A 20,699-nucleotide genomic window follows, 5' to 3' on the forward strand; every position below is an offset into this window, starting at 1 on the left:
GCTCCTCCCCTGCTTGTACTCTCTCTGTCTCCCCAAAATAAATAAATATTAAAAAATATATAAATAAAGTTTGAATATGAGGGACACTTGGTTGGCTCAGTCAATTAAGAGTCTCACTTTGGCTCAGGTCATGATCTCACAGTTGTGAGTTTTAGCCCTGCATTGGGCTCTGTGCTGTCAGCACAGAGCCCACATCAGATCCTTCCCCCCACCCTCTTCCCCTCCTCTCCTGCTTGTGCTCTCTCTCTCTGTCTCTCTCAAAATTAAAAAAAAACGTAAAAAATTAGCTTGAATATGAAAATGGGTTCTGTTAATGCAGAGGCAACATGAAGCTATTTGATGCTGATGCTTCTTTTTTTTTTAATTTTTTTAATGTTTTATTTACTTTTGATACAGAGACAGACAGAGCATGAGACGGGGAGGGGCAGAGAGAGAAGGAGACCCAGAAACTGAAGCAGGCTCCAGGCTCTGAGCTAGCTGTCAGCACAGAGCCTGACGCAGGGCCTGAACCCACGAACATGAGATCTGACCTGAGGCGAAGTCGGAGGCTTAACCGACTGAGCCACCCAGGTGCCCCGCTGATGCTTCTTTAATACCAATGAGAAACTAACTTTGGTTTACTTTTTTTTTTTTTTTCCAGATGATGGGCATAATAAGAAAGCTCGAAATGCTTATCTCAATAATTCCAATTATGAAGAAGGAGATGAATATTTTGATAAAAACCTGGCACTCTTTGAGGTAATATTTGGGAGGAAACCAGGGCAGAGATTTCAGGAATAGAGATTTCAAGATTGCTATTTTCTATCCCATTTAGTTTTAAAACAGTACAGGCTGGATAATTTTAATTGTTTAAGTATAATACTTATTATAACTTGTCATTACAGTTGACTTTGTCTAATCTAATTATCACTAACCATTAAAACAAATTTCTGTGGAAATGGAGGACCTTCTATTTAATTTAGCTAGGATATGAATATTTGCATTATCTACAAAGTGTAAAATAGTGCATTTTTCAACTTCGTGTTTGGGAGGACCATCACTTATCTTAGAACTACTAAATCAAAAATCAGCGGAGGAAGTAGGCTGCTAGGTTAAGAGGGCCTTGTGTGTCTTACCTAAGACCACATGGACTCTGACGGGGTCTGCAGGCAAATTGTTGCAGGAACCTGCTTTAGTCTAGCTCTGCCTTCGTGTCTGGCTTTGACAGTGATGTGGGTGTTAGTTCTCTCAGTGCACTTATCTTTTAAATGACAGTTTCTTTCAGCTTACTTCAAGAAAAGATCTGATGTGAATATTTAGTTCAGTCATAGGTTTATTTTTTTTTCTTTTAATGTTTGTTTATTTTTGAGAGAGAAAGCGCATGCGTGCACAAGCCAGGGAGAGGCAGAGAGTGGGGGAGAGAGAATCTCAAGCAGGCTCCGCACCATCAGCATAGAGCCTGAGGCAGGGCTTGATCTCAAAAACCATGAGATCATGACCTGAGCTGAAATCAAGAGTTGGATCCTTAACTGACTGAGCCACCTAGGTGCCCCTCAGTCACAAAAGCTTTTTACTGAGCTATCCTTGTATGGTGTAATAATAATGTTATTAGAATGTTACTGGCCTAAAGAAAGGACACTGTAATTAAAAATAATATTATCAACATTTTTTACAAGATTACAGCTGTCAGTAGGGGCCAGTGTGATTTTGTTTTTAATGTAAAGTGAAGCTATTAGGAAGAATCATAACGCCTTTCACTTAAGAATTTTATAAGGATTCATGTAGCCCTGATTAAGTGATAGTTTAACTTGGGAGGAAAATAAAGCCTCACCCTAAATTTTCTTAAAATACTTATCTGTGAAATATTTTTTCATTTAATTTGCAATTTTCTGGTAGATGGGCCCTTTTGATGCTTATGCTTCCAGTGTTCTTCATTACTCCTTTCTTCCATGTTTATGATTTTATAGGAAGAAATGGACACACGACCAAAGGTATCTTCTCTCCTCAACCGTATGGCCAATTATACTAATCTGACACAAGGAGCAAAGGAACATGAAGAGGCAGAGAACATCACTGAGGGGAAAAAGAAGCCCACCAAGGTGAGGCCTTAGGATGACAATGATAAGTAAAAAGAGTCCATATATAAGAAAGGAGGAGATACCCAGGGCATCGCTCTGTGCTCAGTAACTGTTGAATGCTTGGTTCATGCTACGCCCTGTTCTGGGCACCAGGGTCCTAGCAAACATACAGTGTCCTCCTCTCATGCAGTCTAAATTCTAGCGTGAAGAGGTAGTTGTTAAACTGTATATTACACATTGATAAATGCTCTAACAAAAGTGTAAGCAGGGACAGATAAGTAGCTACACTTGTGGCACAACAGGCAAAGACGTGTCAAATCACTATGTTGTACAACTGAAATCAGTGTATCATTGTGTATCAGATATACTTCAGGAAATAACATTTTTTAAGGCAGGATAAAGAGACTACAGCTGGCCAGCAAAAGGCAGGGCAGAGGGGATTGCTACTGTAGACAGGCTGGTCAGAGGAAGCCCTTCTGACAGTGATACTTAGTCGAGCCCGAACCAGTGTGAGGCAGTGAGCCACCTCGTTGGAAGCAGAGCATTCCAGGGAGAGGAAATAGCGCTGCAGAAGAGTGTCCCTACCCATCTGCTGATGCCATCTATCTGTTGTGAAGTGGTTGGGTTTTTCAAACACTGCATTTCACTTTTTCTCAAAGGGAGAATATGGAACAAGTTAGCTTTCTGGGTGGTTCAGGAATGAAGTGATGATCTTCATTTTAACAACTGTTTACCAGCTACTATGAAAGATTTATACCATACTCTAAAGGAATTCATTCCATCTGGTCATTATTCAGTTTAAATGAAAAGGTAAAGCTCATAGCTTCAAAGAACAGAACATTTTAAAAGCGGGGGGATTGTGGTCAAATACCTATGTAAAAGCATATGGGGACCTGTGTAATGTAAAATGTTATAGCTGTAGGAGTATTAAAAAGTATGGTGATTGACATTTATGAGATGGAGATTTTATATGTCCCTCTTTTAAGATATCCTGATTATCTCTGCTTTGCAATTAGTATGGTAGTTCAGGAGCAAGTTTTTATACAAGTAAAGGAATAAAAGCATGGCTTCTGGATGACTATATAATTTTTCTTTTGTCAACATCTTTTTTTCCAGACCCCTCAAATGGGTACTTTCATGGGTGTCTACCTCCCCTGTCTACAAAATATTTTTGGAGTCATCTTGTTTCTACGCCTTACATGGGTTGTGGGCACCGCTGGCGTTCTTCAGGCCTTTGCAATTGTCCTTATCTGCTGCTGCTGTGTAAGTCCCAAGTGGCTCTTAGAGATCACCTGGAACATTGCAAGAGCTCAAGATTGTATGCACTTGACCTGTTTGGGAATAGAACAAAGACTAGTGGGGATCTCAACAGGAGAGATTATTTTGATTTTAAAATCTGAAGGATTTTCAGTTATTTAGGGCCCGCTCTTCACTGCTTAGATCTATAATAAGATGTACTAGAAATTACAAAGGAAGGCTTCTTTCTGGAGGAAGCACAAGATGTAGTCCTTGACTTCATAGAATACAAACCACTTGCGGTTGATAGCACCAAAGTTGTGATAGAAAATGATGACGCACTACTCCAGTGTAGTATGGAGGAACAAAATGTATTGTTGTTTGGAGTGAGGGATGTTTGTTTTGTTTTGACGTTTCATCCTTTCTCCCTTCCCTAAGAAATTCAAGTGTGCTTCTGGGTCTTCTCCCCACTCTACTGGGGACATTTTGATCTTATTGAATTTAAACTTTTCTTATGCACACATTCCAGCCACATCTATCAATTTTATTATAAATTGATTATTATAAGAAATCTATTTTTTATTCAGTTATCTGCTGACCTCTTTCATTACTATCATTATTATACCCTCCTTTTGCATTATGCTTGCTGAGTACATACAAATCAGGGTAAGCAAACATAGTTCCTACCATTAATAACTTAAAATTAATAGTACGACCTTTTTTTCTTCCTTTCTGTTTCTTAGTCTTAAAACTTCAAGGCTATGTTTAGCTCCTTGGTTGCCTTTCACATCTAATCACTTACCAATGTCAGTCAAGTCTCCCTCTGAAATCTCTTACACATAACCCTTCTTTTATACTCCTGTTACCATCACTGCATTCCTTAACTTTTCACTAAATAGCCTACTAACAAGTCACTCTGCCTTCATCTGCTCCTTGTCTGCAGTCCATTGTATACTCTGCTGCTCCCAGATAATGTTTTCAAAATATAGTTTTTTATTAGTTCAGAAGTCTTCAGTGGTTCCCCTCCTTACTGAATGTTGTTCTTGTAATAATAGCTAGTCCTTAGTCCGTTTCAAGTCTGTTTTCCAAGTTAACTAGACGACCAGGGTGAGATCAATGGTTCCTACTAGCACCTAACCTACTGATTATGACACAGATGCATTTTAACAGAATATTCAAGATAGTAGTAGTTTGACTAGTACAATGAGTTGAGCCACATCATCTCATTTCCATGCTAATAGGTATGACAGCCAACTCCCTCCATAAAGTAGGTAGAGTTAATTATTCAAATAGTGCCCTGAAGTCCACAGATGGGAAAATAGTACAGAAATGTCATCTTTATAACAGTAACAGTCTTCTCCTTTCACTTCCTTTCCAGACAATGTTGACCGCTATCTCCATGAGTGCCATTGCCACTAATGGAGTGGTGCCAGGTCAGTAGGCTAAGATTGGATTTCAGGGATTGTTAACAATTACTGTGTGTTTATGCTATAAAGCCAGACGTACAAACTTCCAAGGAATAGAATACTATTTAGTCTGTTGGTCCTAGACATTCACACTCTTTGACTTTAGAGTACATTCTTTAAAAGTCTCTTTAGGTTCTAAACTAGAGAAACCTCACTCACTATTGGTTTGAATATAAATGAATACAGCCACTTTGGAAAACAGTATGGAAGTTCTTCAAAATAATTTTTGAATGTTGTTCTATTCAAGATAGAAATACCATACAATCCAGTAATTTCATTGCTGGGTATTTACTCAAAGAAAGTGAAAGCACTAAATCAAAAAGACATAGGTGCCCCTCTGTATATCACTGTATTATTTACAATAGCCAGGATATGGAAGCAGCCTAAGTGCTCATCAGTAGATGAATGGATACAGAAGTTGTGGACACACACACACAAAATAGAATACTACTCAACCATAAAAAAGAATGAGATCTTGCCATCTGTGACAACACAGGTGGACCTAGAGATCCACTCTGTGCAAATGAAATAAGTCAGAGAAAGACAAATGCCATATGATTTTACTTTTATATGGAATCCAAATAAACAGATTAAAAAAAAAAGACTCATAAATACAAAGAACAAACTTGTGGTTGTCCAAGGAAAGAGGAATAGAGGGATGGGCAAAATAAGTGAGAGGGAATAAGAGGTACAGGCTTCCAGTTATCAAATAAATAAGTCATGGAGATAAAAAGTACAGCATAGGGAATACACTTGGTAACATTGCATGGTGACAGATGGTAACTGCACTTACGGTGGTGTGCAAAATGTGCAGAACTGTCAAATCATTATGACCTTGTACAATTGAAGCTACTATGCCATTTATGTCAGTTATACTTACAATACAAAGGAAAAAACTCTCATCATGTTCTAAGCTAGAATCCTTAATTTGTATCACATTCCTAGCTTCTTAGGGTTAGAGTATATTTTTATTGGGCTATTTCATGCCTGTAGTAAATATTCTTTGATAATTAAGTAATACTGACAAACTGTGCTACTTCATGTGAAGCATTAGCTGTGCACTATATTATAACGGTTTTATCTTTTACTTCCCATTAGCAAATATACTTTTTAAAATTTATTTATAGTTTACTGTCAAGTTGATTTTCATATAACATCCAATGCAAATATACTTTTTATCAAAACATTCAGTTTTCAAAACCTTGAAGCATTTATCCTTCTTATTTATGACTTGTTTACATTCTTCTTACTGATGTACTACTCTCTTTATCCTGCTTACACTCTGTTTTGTCTTTTAGCTGGGGGCTCATACTTTATGATTTCCCGGGCCCTGGGCCCAGAGTTTGGTGGGGCTGTTGGCCTCTGCTTTTATCTTGGTACCACATTTGCAGCAGCCATGTATATCCTTGGTGCCATTGAAATTTTTCTGGTGAGTAATGATTTAATTGTGGTCTGCAGTGTAGAAAAGATAGAGATTTGGATTTATTTTGTTGTTAGCAAAAGTTCTCTGAGATCCACGGTTGAATCAATCAAGCAATTCACTGTTAACTTGTTATTGACTGACTTGCTATTGTGAATATAAGTCAGAGGGGTTGTAAGTATCCATTGTCTGCCTACTGCTTCCCTTTCACCCATTCACCAACACCCACCTCACCCAAGAAGTGAAAGTTGTAAGGCAAGACTTGCACTACCAGGGAAAAAGTAAAATAAAGTTTATCGCTTTTGTTATCTTCATCCCAAAGAAATAAAATGTTTATTTCTTTATTCACTGGAATATTCTCTTTTCCTATTTAAAATAATGATAGCTAAGTAGGAAAGATAAGATAGGACTTAAGAGAATCATTATAATTATTTTCTATAATCCTTTGAATAAATTATTAATGCATTCTTGCTGTTTTAATTGGAAAATGTAGATATTCAGAACAACATGTAGCCTTAAATAAAGATCAGTGCTATGCAGTTTCTGCAGCAGTAGGTTAAGTCTCCAGTCCTTTTCTGTCTTAGTTTTGCTTTGCTTTGTGAAAACAAATGCAAACTACAACAGCCCTTTTACTTGATAACTGTAAAATAACCTCATTTTCTACTTTTTTGCTTAACAGGTATATATTGTCCCCCGAGCTGCCATCTTTCGTAGTGATGATGCACTCAAAGAATCAGCAGCCATGCTAAATAACATGCGTGTCTATGGCACAGCCTTCTTGGTTCTCATGGTATTGGTGGTGTTCATCGGTGTACGCTATGTGAACAAGTTTGCCTCACTTTTCCTGGCCTGTGTCATTGTGTCCATCTTGGCCATCTATGCTGGAGCCATCAAGTCTTCTTTTGCCCCTCCACACTTCCCGTACGTGTCTGTCTCTTACTGGCCATCATTACTGGGTAGTCATGGACAATATCTGGTGATATGATCACTTCAAGTACAATTTCACTGAGATTTCACTTGTGGATAAGCTGAGTTCGCCTCTAGGCAGGAAGCCTCCCAGCAAATTGTCATGCCGATCCTCTTTACGTCCCAGGCATGGAACTGGCAACTGCAACCATCATTTGGTTGTAGATACTAAGGTTTTTTTCAAAACCTCCTTATAATGGTTGCACATGCTTAAACTATTCACGAAGAGCTTTACAAATAGTAAAGTTATTACAGCAAGCTTTGTAAAGTATTTAAATGTTGGGTTCCTGTTACTAATGAAATATCAAGAGAGTCAAAGAAACCTAAGCTCCTATTTAAATATTTGTAATTAACCTTTTTATTTTGCTGTTAATATCATAGCAGACTTTCTAGTCATAAAGAGGAATAAATATCACACTATTTGCGTATATATATATATATATATATGTATATATATATATAGAGAGAGAGAGAGAGAGAATATATTCCATACCATAAGTAGTGCAAGTACACTGAAGTGTATTTTTTCTAATTTTTTTTATGTTTTTTATTTTTGAGAGATAGAGTGTAAGCAGGAGAGGGTCAGAGAGAGAGGGAGATACAGAATCTGAAGCAGGCTCCAGGCTCTGAGCTGTCAGCACAGAGCCCAACACGGGGCTCGAACCCACGAACTGTGAGATCATGACCTGAGCCAAAGCCAGATGCTTAACCGACTGAGCCACCCAGGCGCCCCTAAAGTGTATTTTTTGAAGTAGCAGTGGGTTTGTACAAATAAGTGATTCCCAGGTCACCTGCTTTCTGTTTGACTAGTTGCATAAGGACTAGCCAGCACTGAGTGTTTGTAATCTTGCTACAGAGATTGTCTTTTAAGAAGTCATTTGGATTATCCAGGCATCAAACTCATCAGTCCTAGTTCATTAAACTTGATTACAGAAAAATATTTTTTTCAAGATGAAAAAACAGATCCATAGAGATCAACTGACTTGGCCCAAAGTTAGTTAATGTCAGAGCATGAACATGAATGCTTCAATTTCCTAACTCCTGGTGCGGTATTTCTTCTACTGTGCTAAATGATGTCAGTGATAGATTCCATCATCAGTTTTTAGTCTGCTCATTTAGGGGCTGTTTTGAGCCCAAAGTACTAAAGGCTACTGGATGTCTTCACTTGAGAAATTCCCTTTTGCCTTAAGTTCTTTGATGCTTCTCTCTTTTGGTGGGTAAAAGGTCATGATGTGTGGTATTTTCTTTAAAGTATTCCAGCAAAACAAGACAGAATTCCCTAGAGGAACACATGAAACAAGACTGGGCAGTGTTGAGTTGTTGAAGCTGAGCAGTGGGTACATGGCTCATTAGGCATGTAGGCTGTCATTTGCAGATTTAAAAAGTTGCTTTGTTCCTCTTGACAGTTACTTTAACTGTGGGTATATTATTCTTTTGTTCATATTTATAGCTCCGGGTTAAAAAAATAAAATAAAATCAGCAGTTATTATTTGTAATATCCTTAAATACCCTCACTCCCACTGGGTTTAGGCTTTCGTTCAAAAATAGTTTTCTCTTAGGCCTTAGTGGGATGTGCTATTTCAGCCAGGCTGTTTTTCTCAAAATGGTAGCCAGAAAGTTTGACCTTTAGCAGAACATTTTAAAATGTTATGAACATAAGGCTTTTCTAGGCCAAAAAAAAAAAAAATGGGGAAAATTTTTGTCAGAAGAACAAAAGGATTCTTTTAGGCCTAACAATTGGTTAATGGCCTAGAAAATTTGGAAGATGAGTAAGGCTGTGTCTTCAGATAGCTTTTGTATTTGTATTTTGTCACTACTACCTACTACCGGAATGACTCGGGCAGACTGCTTTATCTCCCTAAACTTCAGTTCCTCCATCCACGACATAGAAGTACTGATGCATGTTTTGTGAGATAGCTGTCAGGATTAAATTGCAGAAAATCTAATGAAATCTCCATTTACAGAATGAGTCAATAAATGTTAATTCTTTTCCCATCCATGACAGTAAAAGCTCTTAGAGATGAGGTGGGTTTTTTTTCCTTCACTAATCTATTTTACTAACCTATTTCTAACCTATCTTCTTTTCTTTTTTTTTTTTTTTTTTAATGTTTTTCCCCCTTGCTTCATCTTTCTCTCTTCACTTAGGGTCTGCATGCTGGGTAACCGCACCCTTTCATCAAGACACATTGATATTTGTTCTAAGACCAAGGAAATTAACAACATGACAGTACCATCAAAGTTATGGGGCTTCTTCTGTAACTCAAGTCAGTTTTTCAATGCCACCTGTGATGAATACTTTGTTCACAATAATGTCACTTCAATCCAGGGAATTCCTGGATTGGCTAGTGGTGTCATTACAGGTAAGTTAGGAGGTTTTTGAACAAATTTTGAATTTGTTTCTGAGGAAAGCAAACCCTTCGGTCTTAGACTCTTCTCTTGTCCATGACCTCTCATGGCCATTGTACTGCTTCTCACCTTACGCTCAGCACAAAACTCTTAAGTCAACATCTTCTCCTTTCCTGTTAGTGAACATCTCCTTTTTCAGAACTCCTTAGGATGGTTTTCTGCTAAAATTTCCCACCCTTTGAGAGCAGAGCTAAACAAATCACTTTTTGAACTGGGATAAAATAATAAAATATCTTGTGTTACTGTAAAGTTGCCAGTGTTCTTCCCACAGAGACAGCTAGAATGGAACTATTTCCATGTCCCCACATGCAAATGTGTGTTTTCCTAACTCAGCCCAATTTCTGAAACTCTTTGCTTAAGTGACTTCTTTCCTAAATGTTTGGTCCACAATTTCTTTGTATGTAAGCAGGTTTACACTAAGGTGTTAGAAAAAGCATTGATTACTAATTTTTTAAAAAATAGGCTTTGTAGGGCATTCATCTTTAGGTTGCTTAACTTTTACTAATTTGCATTTGTAAATGTAACTGCCTTTGTATGTACCAAAGCCTTTTGTCAAATTACATTTGAACCATGTGAGCCAGAGCATTAGGTTTTTATTTAGGTGTGCTTTATTGTGTAACATAGACGTGTGCTCATGTAGAAACAAATAATAACTTTAAAAACAATATAAATGAGGAATCTGATTTAGAATGTTGTTAGGTAGAAAATTACCTTCTTTTCATATTTCTGTTGCTTATGTTGCTTATATACCTTTTTCTTTCCACTGCAGAGAATCTTTGGAGTAATTACCTACCAAAGGGAGAGATCATTGAAAAGCCCTCAGCCAAATCCTCTGATGTCTTAGGCAGCTTAAACCATGAGTATGTCCTTGTTGACATCACCACCTCTTTCACTCTTCTGGTGGGGATCTTCTTTCCCTCTGTCACAGGTGAGCAGAAGGGCTGTTAGTGTTTTAGAAGTTATCGGACCCAGAGAGTGATTTTTCTTAAGACACAGGCTTCTCAGACTTCAGTCTTTGGTATCATATCAGTATGAATATCATAGTGACCAGGAACTAAGATGTAAACTTGTTCTTTTTTCCTTCTCTAAAGGTATCATGGCTGGATCAAACAGATCTGGAGATCTGAAAGATGCTCAAAAGTCCATTCCCATTGGCACCATCCTCGCCATCCTGACCACCTCCTTTGTCTGTATCCTTTTCATGAATCCAGTCTGAGTTTTAGTCATATAACATCTGTGAAATGAGGGCTGTCAATATTTTTATCCTAGTAATAAAGATGTCTGCTTTCTACCAGCTCACTTCTCACTAGATAATCTACCCTCCTCATCTCTAAAATTCAAGAAAGAGTTTACAACAATAGTGAATCTGACAACTAATTTTACTGATAGAAGAAATATCCTGAGTGTTTACTTTGTTTCTCAGAGGGTTGGAGGTCAGCTTCCTTGACTCTCAGCATGGTAGATTTAAGCAATGTTGTCCTTTTTGGTGCCTGTATTGAAGGTGTTGTTCTCAGAGACAAGTGAGTAGTTGTTTTCTTCGTAATATTTATGTGTCTGTCTTCCAGTATATCAGATCACTGCCCCCAAGACGGTCATAAACTCAAAACCCATCCTGAGGTTTAAATCATGACTAACAATTAGAAAATATATGTATGTAGTTCCCAAAAAGGTTAGTGAATAAGTACCAGTTATATTGTTATAAATATGTGAGATGCAGTGAATATAGCTCTTTATAAAGTAGTGAATTTTTCTGAACAACAAGGACTTGTCTGTAGTACATTAAGAGCTATTGGAAAACCAAGACCAAAAGTAGAGGAGAGCAAGTTAAACAAACAAACAAAAACTTTCAAGTGTCTTTAGCATCTCCTCTGTGAAACATAAGTATGTATCTGTTTAGCATTCTAAATAAAATCTTGAAGTTTTCTTTATTTTGTTCATGAAGACTGCTGGGCGTTTTTCCTTTCCTCACATATGAATAAAAAAACAGTTTTTGTAAGAGATTACTAGAAAAATTTTTCCCCTGAACCTGCTACGTCTCTTCCCATTTTCCCTGTCTGGAGGAATTACTAGCCTCACCAGTCACCCTTTCTCCAAAGAGAAACGAAGGTGCCATCCTAGACTTTTACCCAGTTCCCTCATCCATTTGGTTTCTAAGCCCTGTAAATTCCACCTTTCATCTTAATTCATTTCCTTCTTTTCACTATTCTTTATCCCCATCCCTTTGCACAGGCCTTCGGGATCTTTTTCATGGGGTATTGTATTACCTCTCTTTCGGTTTTACCGCGTTCAAATCCTTCTTCCATGCTGCCACCAGAATGACTTTTCTGCAGCACAAAATGAGATCATACAAACCTTCCTACTTAACAGCCTGCCAAACCCGTGACTTCAGTCCGGCTCTGTTTACCGTTTTCTGATGTCATCTCCCATCATTCCCTCATAAACTCAGTGTGTTTCGGCCATAACTTGAAGTTAAATACACGTTGTTTCAGATTCCCATCCGACCACACATTTGTCTGTGCAGTTTCCTTTGCTTAGAATGCGTAACTCCCACCTGGCAGACACATTAATCCTCTAAGACTAGACTAAATGTCTTCTGTCCTGTGAAGCTTTCCCACTCACCCAGCAGAGGTGACCACCCCAGCCCCCACCTTGTTTAGCCACTACAGTATTAGACTTACCATATGTATTGTAGCTTTTCATATCACTCTCCCTGACTAGACTGAGTTCTTTTAGGACAGGAACCCCAGTAAATAATATATACATATTGCTGACAAAAAAAAGTAGCACAGTTTACTATTACTATTGTCACTGAAAATATATGGGTTTATAGAGCTTTGGTAAATTACACCATAATATAAAAGTATTGAAAGTGTAAGCTGGAATACCACTTTGGAAAACTGTTGGTCATTATGTCTTAAAGTTGAACATGCATATACCTTATGACCTGGCAGTTCCACTGCGAAGTAGATCTAACAGAACTGCATGCACATGTGCATTAAGAATCGTGCAAAAGGATTCTCACAGCAGTATTATTACTGAAAGTCAAAATCTGGATATCGTTCACACGTTCATCAGTAGTAGAATGAATACGTTACGTATTCATGCAATGGAAAATCAGAGCAATGAGAATAAATAAACCACAGCTGTATACACACACAAAAAAAGGATGAATTTCAGAATGTTGAGTGAAAGAAACCAAACGTAAAACACATATATTGTGTTTCATTTACTTAAAGTTTAAAACCAGGTGAAATTACATAGTATTAAAAGGATAGTGGCGGGGGAAGGGCTAGCAGTAGTGAGTGGGCATAAGAGAGGCTGGGCCTTCTGGCAGTTTTCTGTTTCTTGACTGGGCAGTAGATACATAGATGGTTTGTGAAGATTTATTGAAATGTGTATTTGTTTTTTGCATATTACTTTCTGTGTGTGACTTAATAAAAATGGTCCAAACAAAAGTAATTAAACAATGAGATACCATGTTTCACCCATAAAATTAGCATTGGCTTTTAAATTTTTAATACTCAAGGCTGTTGTGAAATAGGTAACATTTATAAAACTTACACCTTCATTTACTTCCAGCAGGAATAAACTTTATTATAACCTTTCTGGAAAGTAGGTAGTGAAATATTTTAAGATATTGATCCTTTTTATTGCAGTGACTACCTCTTAGGAATCTGCCATAAGGAAAAAAAGTAAGAAGTGTGAATGTAGCTATGTGTACAAAGATATTAATCACAGTATTTTCTAAAACACAAAATCACCACTAGAGGAACAGACTGTGTACATTATGATGCAATATTACTAAAACCCCTAAAATTTTTATTCATAAAGAGCTTTTCATAGCATAGGAAAATGCTTGTAAGTCTAAAAAGAATATGGAATTAGAGGTATAGTGTGTTGTCCTCTTTAAAAAGCATAATAGAGACTAAAAAGTACAAAGTATGCTAAATATTACCAGTTATATTATCAGTATGGATTTCCTCTCTGCTTTTTATTTTTTGTATTTTTCTAATTTTTCTGCAAAGAGCAGATATTTGGTATTTTAAAGAGAAAAGCTATAATTGAAGCTTAGCTTATTTTCTGGCTCCAAAGGTTATTTTTTCTTAATATAGGTTAATAATGCCTTTTGATCAAAATTACCTCCCTTTACACTTCTTAATATTCATGTCTATCTCGATTTAGTTCTCTAAAAATTATAAGTAGAAAAAAATTGGGTGACTCTTTCTTTCAGTCTGTAGTTACTTCCCAGTTAAATTTCCATACTCTTATTTCTCTCAGGTTTGGGGATGCTGTGAAAGGCAATCTGGTGGTGGGTACCTTATCTTGGCCATCCCCATGGGTGATTGTCATTGGCTCCTTCTTCTCCACGTGTGGGGCTGGACTTCAGAGTCTCACAGGTGCACCAAGGCTGCTCCAGGCTATAGCCAAGGACAACATCATACCCTTTCTGAGGGTGAGTGAACCTTTCTCATGCCCTCTTCTTTTTTTCTCAGAGTTTGAGAAATAGTGTCATCTTCATAGGCTTAGGAATTACTGCTAGATCATATAATACAAAGGTGGTGTTTTTAGTACAAAACCCCCTAAATCTCTATGAGGGATGAGTTTATGTGTGAGTGGGGTAAAGCTATTTTAAAAATCTCACGGTTGGGTTTTTGGTTTCAGTTTGGGGTTTTTGTTTTTGTTTTAAGAGAGGGAGACAGCATAAGCAGGAGAGGGAAGGAGGGGAACAGAAGATCCAAATCAGGCTCTGCATGCTGACAGTAGCAAGCCAGTCGGATGCTCAACCGACTGAGCCACCTAGGCACCCTGAAATACCACAGTTGTTAACATCATCATCCTTCATATATCTGAAACTGTAGCTTGGAGGAATCAGGGAGCATTGACTCAAACACTCACCACGTTCCTGTGTCTGATACTTCTCTTCTCTGTACAGGTGTTTGGTCACAGCAAAGCCAATGGGGAACCTACCTGGGCTTTACTTCTAACTGCCGCCATTGCAGAGCTGGGAATCCTTATCGCCTCCCTGGATCTTGTGGCCCCAATTCTTTCTATGTAAGAGCCAGTTCCTCTCTTCACTTTTTCTTGCTTAAATGATGTACAATACATGTTGATTTCCATCAGGTTTATAACAGTTGTTATATAGAATGTTATGTAGATACTTGTTAATAGAGTGAGCCAGGTCCAGGTATAACTTGACCTAAACTGTATATATTGCTAAGAAGTTTTGTATAAGGCTTTTTCTAAATTGTCATGGTTTCTTCCTACCTGTATAACTTGAAAAGTTCTTTGCCTTCATTTGTGATTCATTGTCAACTGGTTGTGGTTTTTACTGCTACTGTTAGCTTTGATCCTTCACCTGGGACTTAGTGATGACTTAATACCTACCTGGCACTGGGGAGCACGCTAGGAACATGTGAACAGTGCCGTAAGAGCTCTGGACTAAATGGACTGAGATTCAAGAAAGGGACACTTAACGTCGTGAAGGAGGACTCATTATTAACTCAGCAGCTGAAGAGTGAGATGTCCCAGGCACGGAATGTATGTGAAGGATCTGAGGAAGGAGATAATGCAGCATATCTGAGAATTGAAAGTAGTTTGGCTTAATAGGATGGAGGGTCCCCATCATGGGCTAGCAGAGCAGAGAAGTGGGTAGAGGCAGGTCACAAAAGACCCAGAACTTTTACCTGGAGGGATGATCCTTTGAGAAGAGAATGAACATATTTATGTTTAGAATGATCAATTTGGTATAAAAGGTAAGTGCGAAGGAGGCTAAAATTGAGTTGGGAATGCTAACTGGAAGCTTATTGAACTAATCCAGCAAGGACGAAATGAGAGCCTGAAAGAAGATGATAGTAGGAGAGATGGACAGGATGGGAAAAGTTTAGAAATATGTAAATAGGTAGAATCCACAGGACTTGATAAATCAGTTTGGAACAGAGATGCATAACAAAGAGGACACTGGGATTTTCCCAAGAACTGGTAGAGAGAGGTTGTGTCTTTCACTGAGAGAGAACACAGGAGAATGAGCAAGTTTGTGGGGAGAAGTTTAAGTTTCTTCCTAGTCTTAATCAGGGGCTAGTGGGCTAGAACAGAGGCTTAAATACAACAAACGTCTCCATTTAAAATAACACCTGGTGGCTCAGTCAGTTGAGCATCTGACTCTTGGTTTTGGCCTAGGTCCTGATCTCATAGGTTTATAGGTTCTAGCCCCAATACGGCTTCACACTGACAGCATGGAGCCTGATAGGGATTTTCTGTCTTCCTCTCTCTCTAACAGAAATAAATAAACTTAAAAAAATAACCCTTGAAGAATCATCTTGTTATAATATCCATGCCTCTTACTTTTTTTAATCTGCCAGGTTTTTCCTCATGTGTTACCTCTTTGTAAACTTGGCATGTGCCTTGCAAACATTACTTCGAACACCCAACTGGAGACCCCGGTTCCGCTACTACCACTGGTAAGTCTGCTCTTTTTCTTTACCATATTTGGAGAGAACCCATCATTAAACTAGAGAACTAGGAGAGTCTGGGTGGTCAATGTTCTTTTTCTTGGCCAGCCATTCCACTGTTTCGACTTCCAGTGCTTACCTGAATTTCCATCATCCTACCATGTTTTCTTCATAGGACACTTTATTACACCTACTTGAGGATAAAGATCAAAATTATGAAAATAATATTTCCAGCCTGCTGCATTCTTCAGGTTGAACCATCCTACCCATTGCATATCTGATTTCTTCTCTCTTAGCTAAGCACTGGACTTCATCCCTTTCTGTCTTTATTCTCATATTGTCATCCATTTTCATTCTTGAACTCTCTTCCTTAGCACAGGTTCATTTAGCAGGTAGGAGCATGAGCTATGGAGTCAGATGACCTTAGCTTAATGTCAACTCTACCACTTCATAGCTTTGTAACTTTTAACAAAGCATTTAACCACATAAAATTCTATTTTATTCATTTGTAGAAGGGGACTGATAGTATTACACATCTCATAGGGTTGCTTTGAGATGAGCTGAAGTGCTCAGCACAGTGCCTGCTACATGATGAAACTCTCGGTGAAACGTTGCTGCAGCCGCTCCTGCTGTATTGGTCTCCTCGGTCCTAAAGGAGTCATCGCGCTTTAGGCCATCCCATCTCTCTCTCGTTTCTTTCTGTCATGTCTAAAGCTTCTTCAATAGGTCCTGTATTGACCTGTTGCTACATTCATTGTTGCTGACTTTCCTTGATCCTTTCCTGGCTTCACTTACCAGTGACAGGCAGTAATGTGACCTTTATCTAGCAGAAAATTAGATCCTCGCTGATTTTATCACCTCTAATCCAATTTCTAACTTTAACCTTAATCAAAAGTCAAAAGTTCACTGTGAACTTTTTTGTGTTACTATTTTGCTTTTGTTTTCTTTTCTCTCTCTCTTTATCCTATTTTTATTGGATCCTAATTTTTTCAGATTAAGAGCTCTCCTGCACATTCTTTGAAATTGAACATAAAGCTAAGAAATTTATTCTGTACACAGAAGAACTTCCATAAGTGTGATTGTCTACCTAATTTATTTGCTCAAAAGAAGCATTTCATCATTCTCTTCCATGTTTCTTTTATGTAAAGTAAGAAAACTAATGGCAGTTTTTCTTCAGTGGGTTCTACATGTATGCTAATAAACATAACATTTTAGCAATATTTACATGAAATACTTTTTTTAAAGATCAGCAGTTAATAATTCTGACTATATGGCCCATCCCTGTTTTGCCAAGTAAGTATTAATTGTCCTCACAACTACAGATAACTTTCGTTGAGTCCTGGTTATTTGTATGTTTTTCCAGCAACACATCAGCACAAAGGATGGTCTGTACCTCAGTGCAGGCCATGATAAGACAACTATAAAAATTGAGAAAAATCATGTAGAAACTTTTATAGCAATTTGACATTGTCACAGCATCCAGGCACATAGTAATTTTTCTAACAATTCCTTTTTATTGCATTTTACAGAAGTTCAGTCTGCAGTATATTAGAATAAAAAAAATAGTAACAATGCCTCACCAGTTCAGAAGCACCTCTAGCACAGGCTTCTTTTTTTGTTGCTTAGGAAAGCACTTTTGTCGTTTGTGTTCTTGTTTTTAATTTTCTAGGGCCCTCTCTTTCATGGGAATGAGTATCTGTCTGGCTCTGATGTTCATTTCTTCCTGGTATTACGCTATTGTAGCTATGGTAATAGCTGGTATGATCTACAAGTACATCGAGTACCAAGGGTGAGTTTGTGGAGTTGACCTTGATTACTAATAAAAGTATCCACACTGACTAGTTTGGGTAGAGCCAGCCCGATGGAATTGCATTAAGGATCCTGATAACCTCATTCATCTGTAACTACATTTTGCATCCCCAATTCTCTTAGCCATCTTACAAGATACAAGCTTACAGATACAACAAGGGGAACCTATTGAGAAATTATGAACAGATCAGTGAAAAAAGTAACTAAAAGGACATGTCGAAATAATAATGATAAGTATTAAAGTATAACACAAATATATTTTTGCTTATCTCCTCAGTCAAGGTATTGTCTTTGAAATGAAAAAGAAATTAAACCTGAGTAACTATTAACAAGGAAGACAACTTCCAAACATTAGGAGTAGATAACACTCTGGTTCAGAAGATTACATTGACGTTAGCTTTTTCCCCATTATTTTCAAAATAAATTAAACTTTAGGTCTGTAGTCATTTTGTTCTCCAAATTGCTATTTTGCATTATTGCTTTTGAATGGCTACAGAGAAGGACAAGTGAGTGGTCCTTCCAGGCTTTACCTTGAACTGCTTATCGTGCAGTGTGGTCCATCAATGAAGGGCAGTGCGGGTCTGCTTAGAGTGGGTTCATTATGTTAATAAAGAGCATTATATAAATAGTTCATAGGAGTTTTAATTTTCTACCTTGTGTATTTGTTACTTTTAGATAAAGAAAAAACTTTATGTTTTGAAATCATGCTTCCTGTAGCTTAAATGTTTCTGTTCTTTTCTTTTTTTCTCCCAGAGCGGAGAAAGAATGGGGCGATGGAATCCGTGGGCTGTCCCTCAGTGCGGCCCGCTTTGCGTTGCTACGACTGGAAGAAGGACCTCCACACACTAAAAACTGGAGGTAAAGAAATCAGCAGAGCCTGTGATGTGGTGTTTGACACGTGGTTAACACACCTAGCTGTGTGTTCACGGTGACAGGGTAAGGAACTGAGGCGTCCGTCTCAGAGAATTGGTGTGACTGGACCTGTTCTGAGCAATTCCAAATCCTTCATCCTTTAGTTCCCTTTTCTTCTTGTGGTATCTGATCTAGACTCCTACCATTTTTATTGTTTCTTGCAGATTGATCAATCTGCAGTAATACTGGGAGGATTCAAAATAACTACACCCTCATCCCGTCATTTCCTTTAATCTCTTCCTTCTGTCCAGTTACATGTTTTATACAGATCTCCTCAAAGGGTAGAATCGTCATTCTGTTCCCAAACCCAAAGTCTTTTCTCCTTTCCCCCTCTCCCACCAACCTCTTTACAGGCCTCAGTTGCTTGTGTTGCTGAAACTAGATGAAGACTTGCACGTCAAGCATCCTCGCCTCCTTACCTTTGCTTCCCAGCTTAAAGCAGGAAAGGGCCTCACTATTGTGGGTTCTGTTATCGTGGGGAACTTCCTGGAAAACTACGGGGAAGCTTTAGCTGCTGAGCAGGTAAGAGTGAAGGCTTATCGAATAGTGGAATTTAGCTTATGGTTTTGTGATGTTAAGTTATTAAGATGTTGTATTTCTAAATTAATCCCTTTCCTGAGTGATCCAGGAGATTTCCTTCTTAGTGCTTACTTTTTTTTTTTTTACATTTGTACACTTTATTTATTCATATATTTGAAAATAGTTTTTGATAAAAGATTTCATATCATACTTTATCCCAGCAACCATACAAGGCAATGGGTATATTACAGTGGGTGGAATATTTTTTTATTTTTATTTTTTGTATAAATTCTTTTTTTTAAAATAGTTTATTGTCAAATTGGTTTCCATACAACACCCAGTGCTCTTCCCCACAAGTGCTCTCCTCCATCACCACCACCTCTTTTCCCCCTCCCCCTCCCCCTTCAACCCTCAGTTCATTTTCAGCATTCAATAGTCCCTCAAGTTTTGCGTCCCTCACTCTCCCCAACTCTCTTTCCCTCTTCCGCTCCCCCTGGTCCTCCATTAGGTTTCTCCTGTTTTCCTGCTAGACCTATGAGTGTGAACATACGGTATCTGTCCTTCTCCGCCTGACTTATTTCGCTTAGCATGACACCCTCGAGGTCCATCCACTTTGCTACAAATGGCCATATTTCATTCTTTCTCATTGCCATGTAGTACTCCATCGTGTATATATACCACATCTTCTTGATCCACTCATCAGGTGATGGACATTTAGGCTCTTTCCATGTTTTGGCTATTGTTGACAGTGCTGCTGTGAACATTGGGGTACATGTGCTCCTGTACATCAGCACTTCTGTATCCCTTGGGTAAATCCCTAGCAGTGCTATTGCTGGGTCATAAGGGAGTTGTTTTTTGAGGAACCTCCACACTGTTTTCCTTAGTCCTTACTTTTGAACAGTCATATTCTCCCAAATAATAAGATGAACCAGAAAACAGTAATTTATTCTTTCCATATAGAAAGCACTACTGGGTGCCTAGTGATTCAGTTGGTTAAGCATCCAACTCATGATTTCAGCTCTGGTTGTGATCTCATGGTTTATGAGATCGTTGGGCTGTGTGCTGACAGCACGGAGTCTGCTTGGGATTCTCTCTCTCCTTCTTTCTGCCCCTCCCCTCTTCAAAATAAACATTTAAAAGTAAATATATAAATAAAAATAAAAAGCACTACTAAACTTTCAAGATTATCAAGGCTAAGCACTATTTCCAAACATTGATTGACTCAGGCCTCAGACTTGACAGAAGTCTGTCCCTTGAACTGTGGAGATGGTTCTGCTCAATCTGGTGACAACAAAGAGCAGCGAACACCTTTTTCCCTCCTTAGCAGTCTACATGGTATCATGAGCAAGATTCCTTCGCTTTACTTCTGATTAATTTGCCAAGTATAAGCTCTCCCTAAGGAAGAAAGCAGTTTTTACTCTAATGCTTATTATAAATGATAGAACCAACCCTGTTGTTT

The 20,699-nt window shown here is 38.2% G+C and overlaps 1 protein-coding gene across 5 annotated transcripts in view; it reads left to right on the plus strand.

Annotated features, from left to right (window-relative positions):
- The window catches only part of SLC12A6 (solute carrier family 12 member 6), an 86,737-nt gene that overhangs the window by 57,168 nt on the left and 8,870 nt on the right, over window positions 1–20,699 (plus strand). For 3 of the 5 annotated variants that reach the window (XM_029952626.1, XM_029952625.1, XM_029952623.1), the window contains exons 3-19: window positions 641–738; window positions 1,947–2,078; window positions 3,174–3,320; window positions 4,672–4,726; window positions 6,058–6,188; window positions 6,859–7,100; window positions 9,291–9,505; window positions 10,321–10,479; window positions 10,643–10,741; window positions 11,014–11,071; window positions 13,208–13,243; window positions 13,830–14,004; window positions 14,485–14,603; window positions 15,911–16,009; window positions 17,670–17,789; window positions 18,563–18,667; window positions 19,075–19,243. In XM_029952626.1, the coding sequence (XP_029808486.1) occupies window positions 641–738; window positions 1,947–2,078; window positions 3,174–3,320; window positions 4,672–4,726; window positions 6,058–6,188; window positions 6,859–7,100; window positions 9,291–9,505; window positions 10,321–10,479; window positions 10,643–10,741; window positions 11,014–11,071; window positions 13,208–13,243; window positions 13,830–14,004; window positions 14,485–14,603; window positions 15,911–16,009; window positions 17,670–17,789; window positions 18,563–18,667; window positions 19,075–19,243 (2,159 nt within the window). The remainder of the gene's footprint in view (window positions 1–640; window positions 739–1,946; window positions 2,079–3,173; window positions 3,321–4,671; window positions 4,727–6,057; window positions 6,189–6,858; window positions 7,101–9,290; window positions 9,506–10,320; window positions 10,480–10,642; window positions 10,742–11,013; window positions 11,072–13,207; window positions 13,244–13,829; window positions 14,005–14,484; window positions 14,604–15,910; window positions 16,010–17,669; window positions 17,790–18,562; window positions 18,668–19,074; window positions 19,244–20,699) is intronic. The other 2 variants (XM_029952624.1, XM_029952627.1) reach the window with 1 other exon arrangement.

Source organism: Suricata suricatta, chromosome 9 (assembly GCF_006229205.1).
Source record: "Suricata suricatta isolate VVHF042 chromosome 9, meerkat_22Aug2017_6uvM2_HiC, whole genome shotgun sequence".
In the NCBI taxonomy this organism is placed as follows: domain Eukaryota; kingdom Metazoa; phylum Chordata; class Mammalia; order Carnivora; family Herpestidae; genus Suricata; species Suricata suricatta.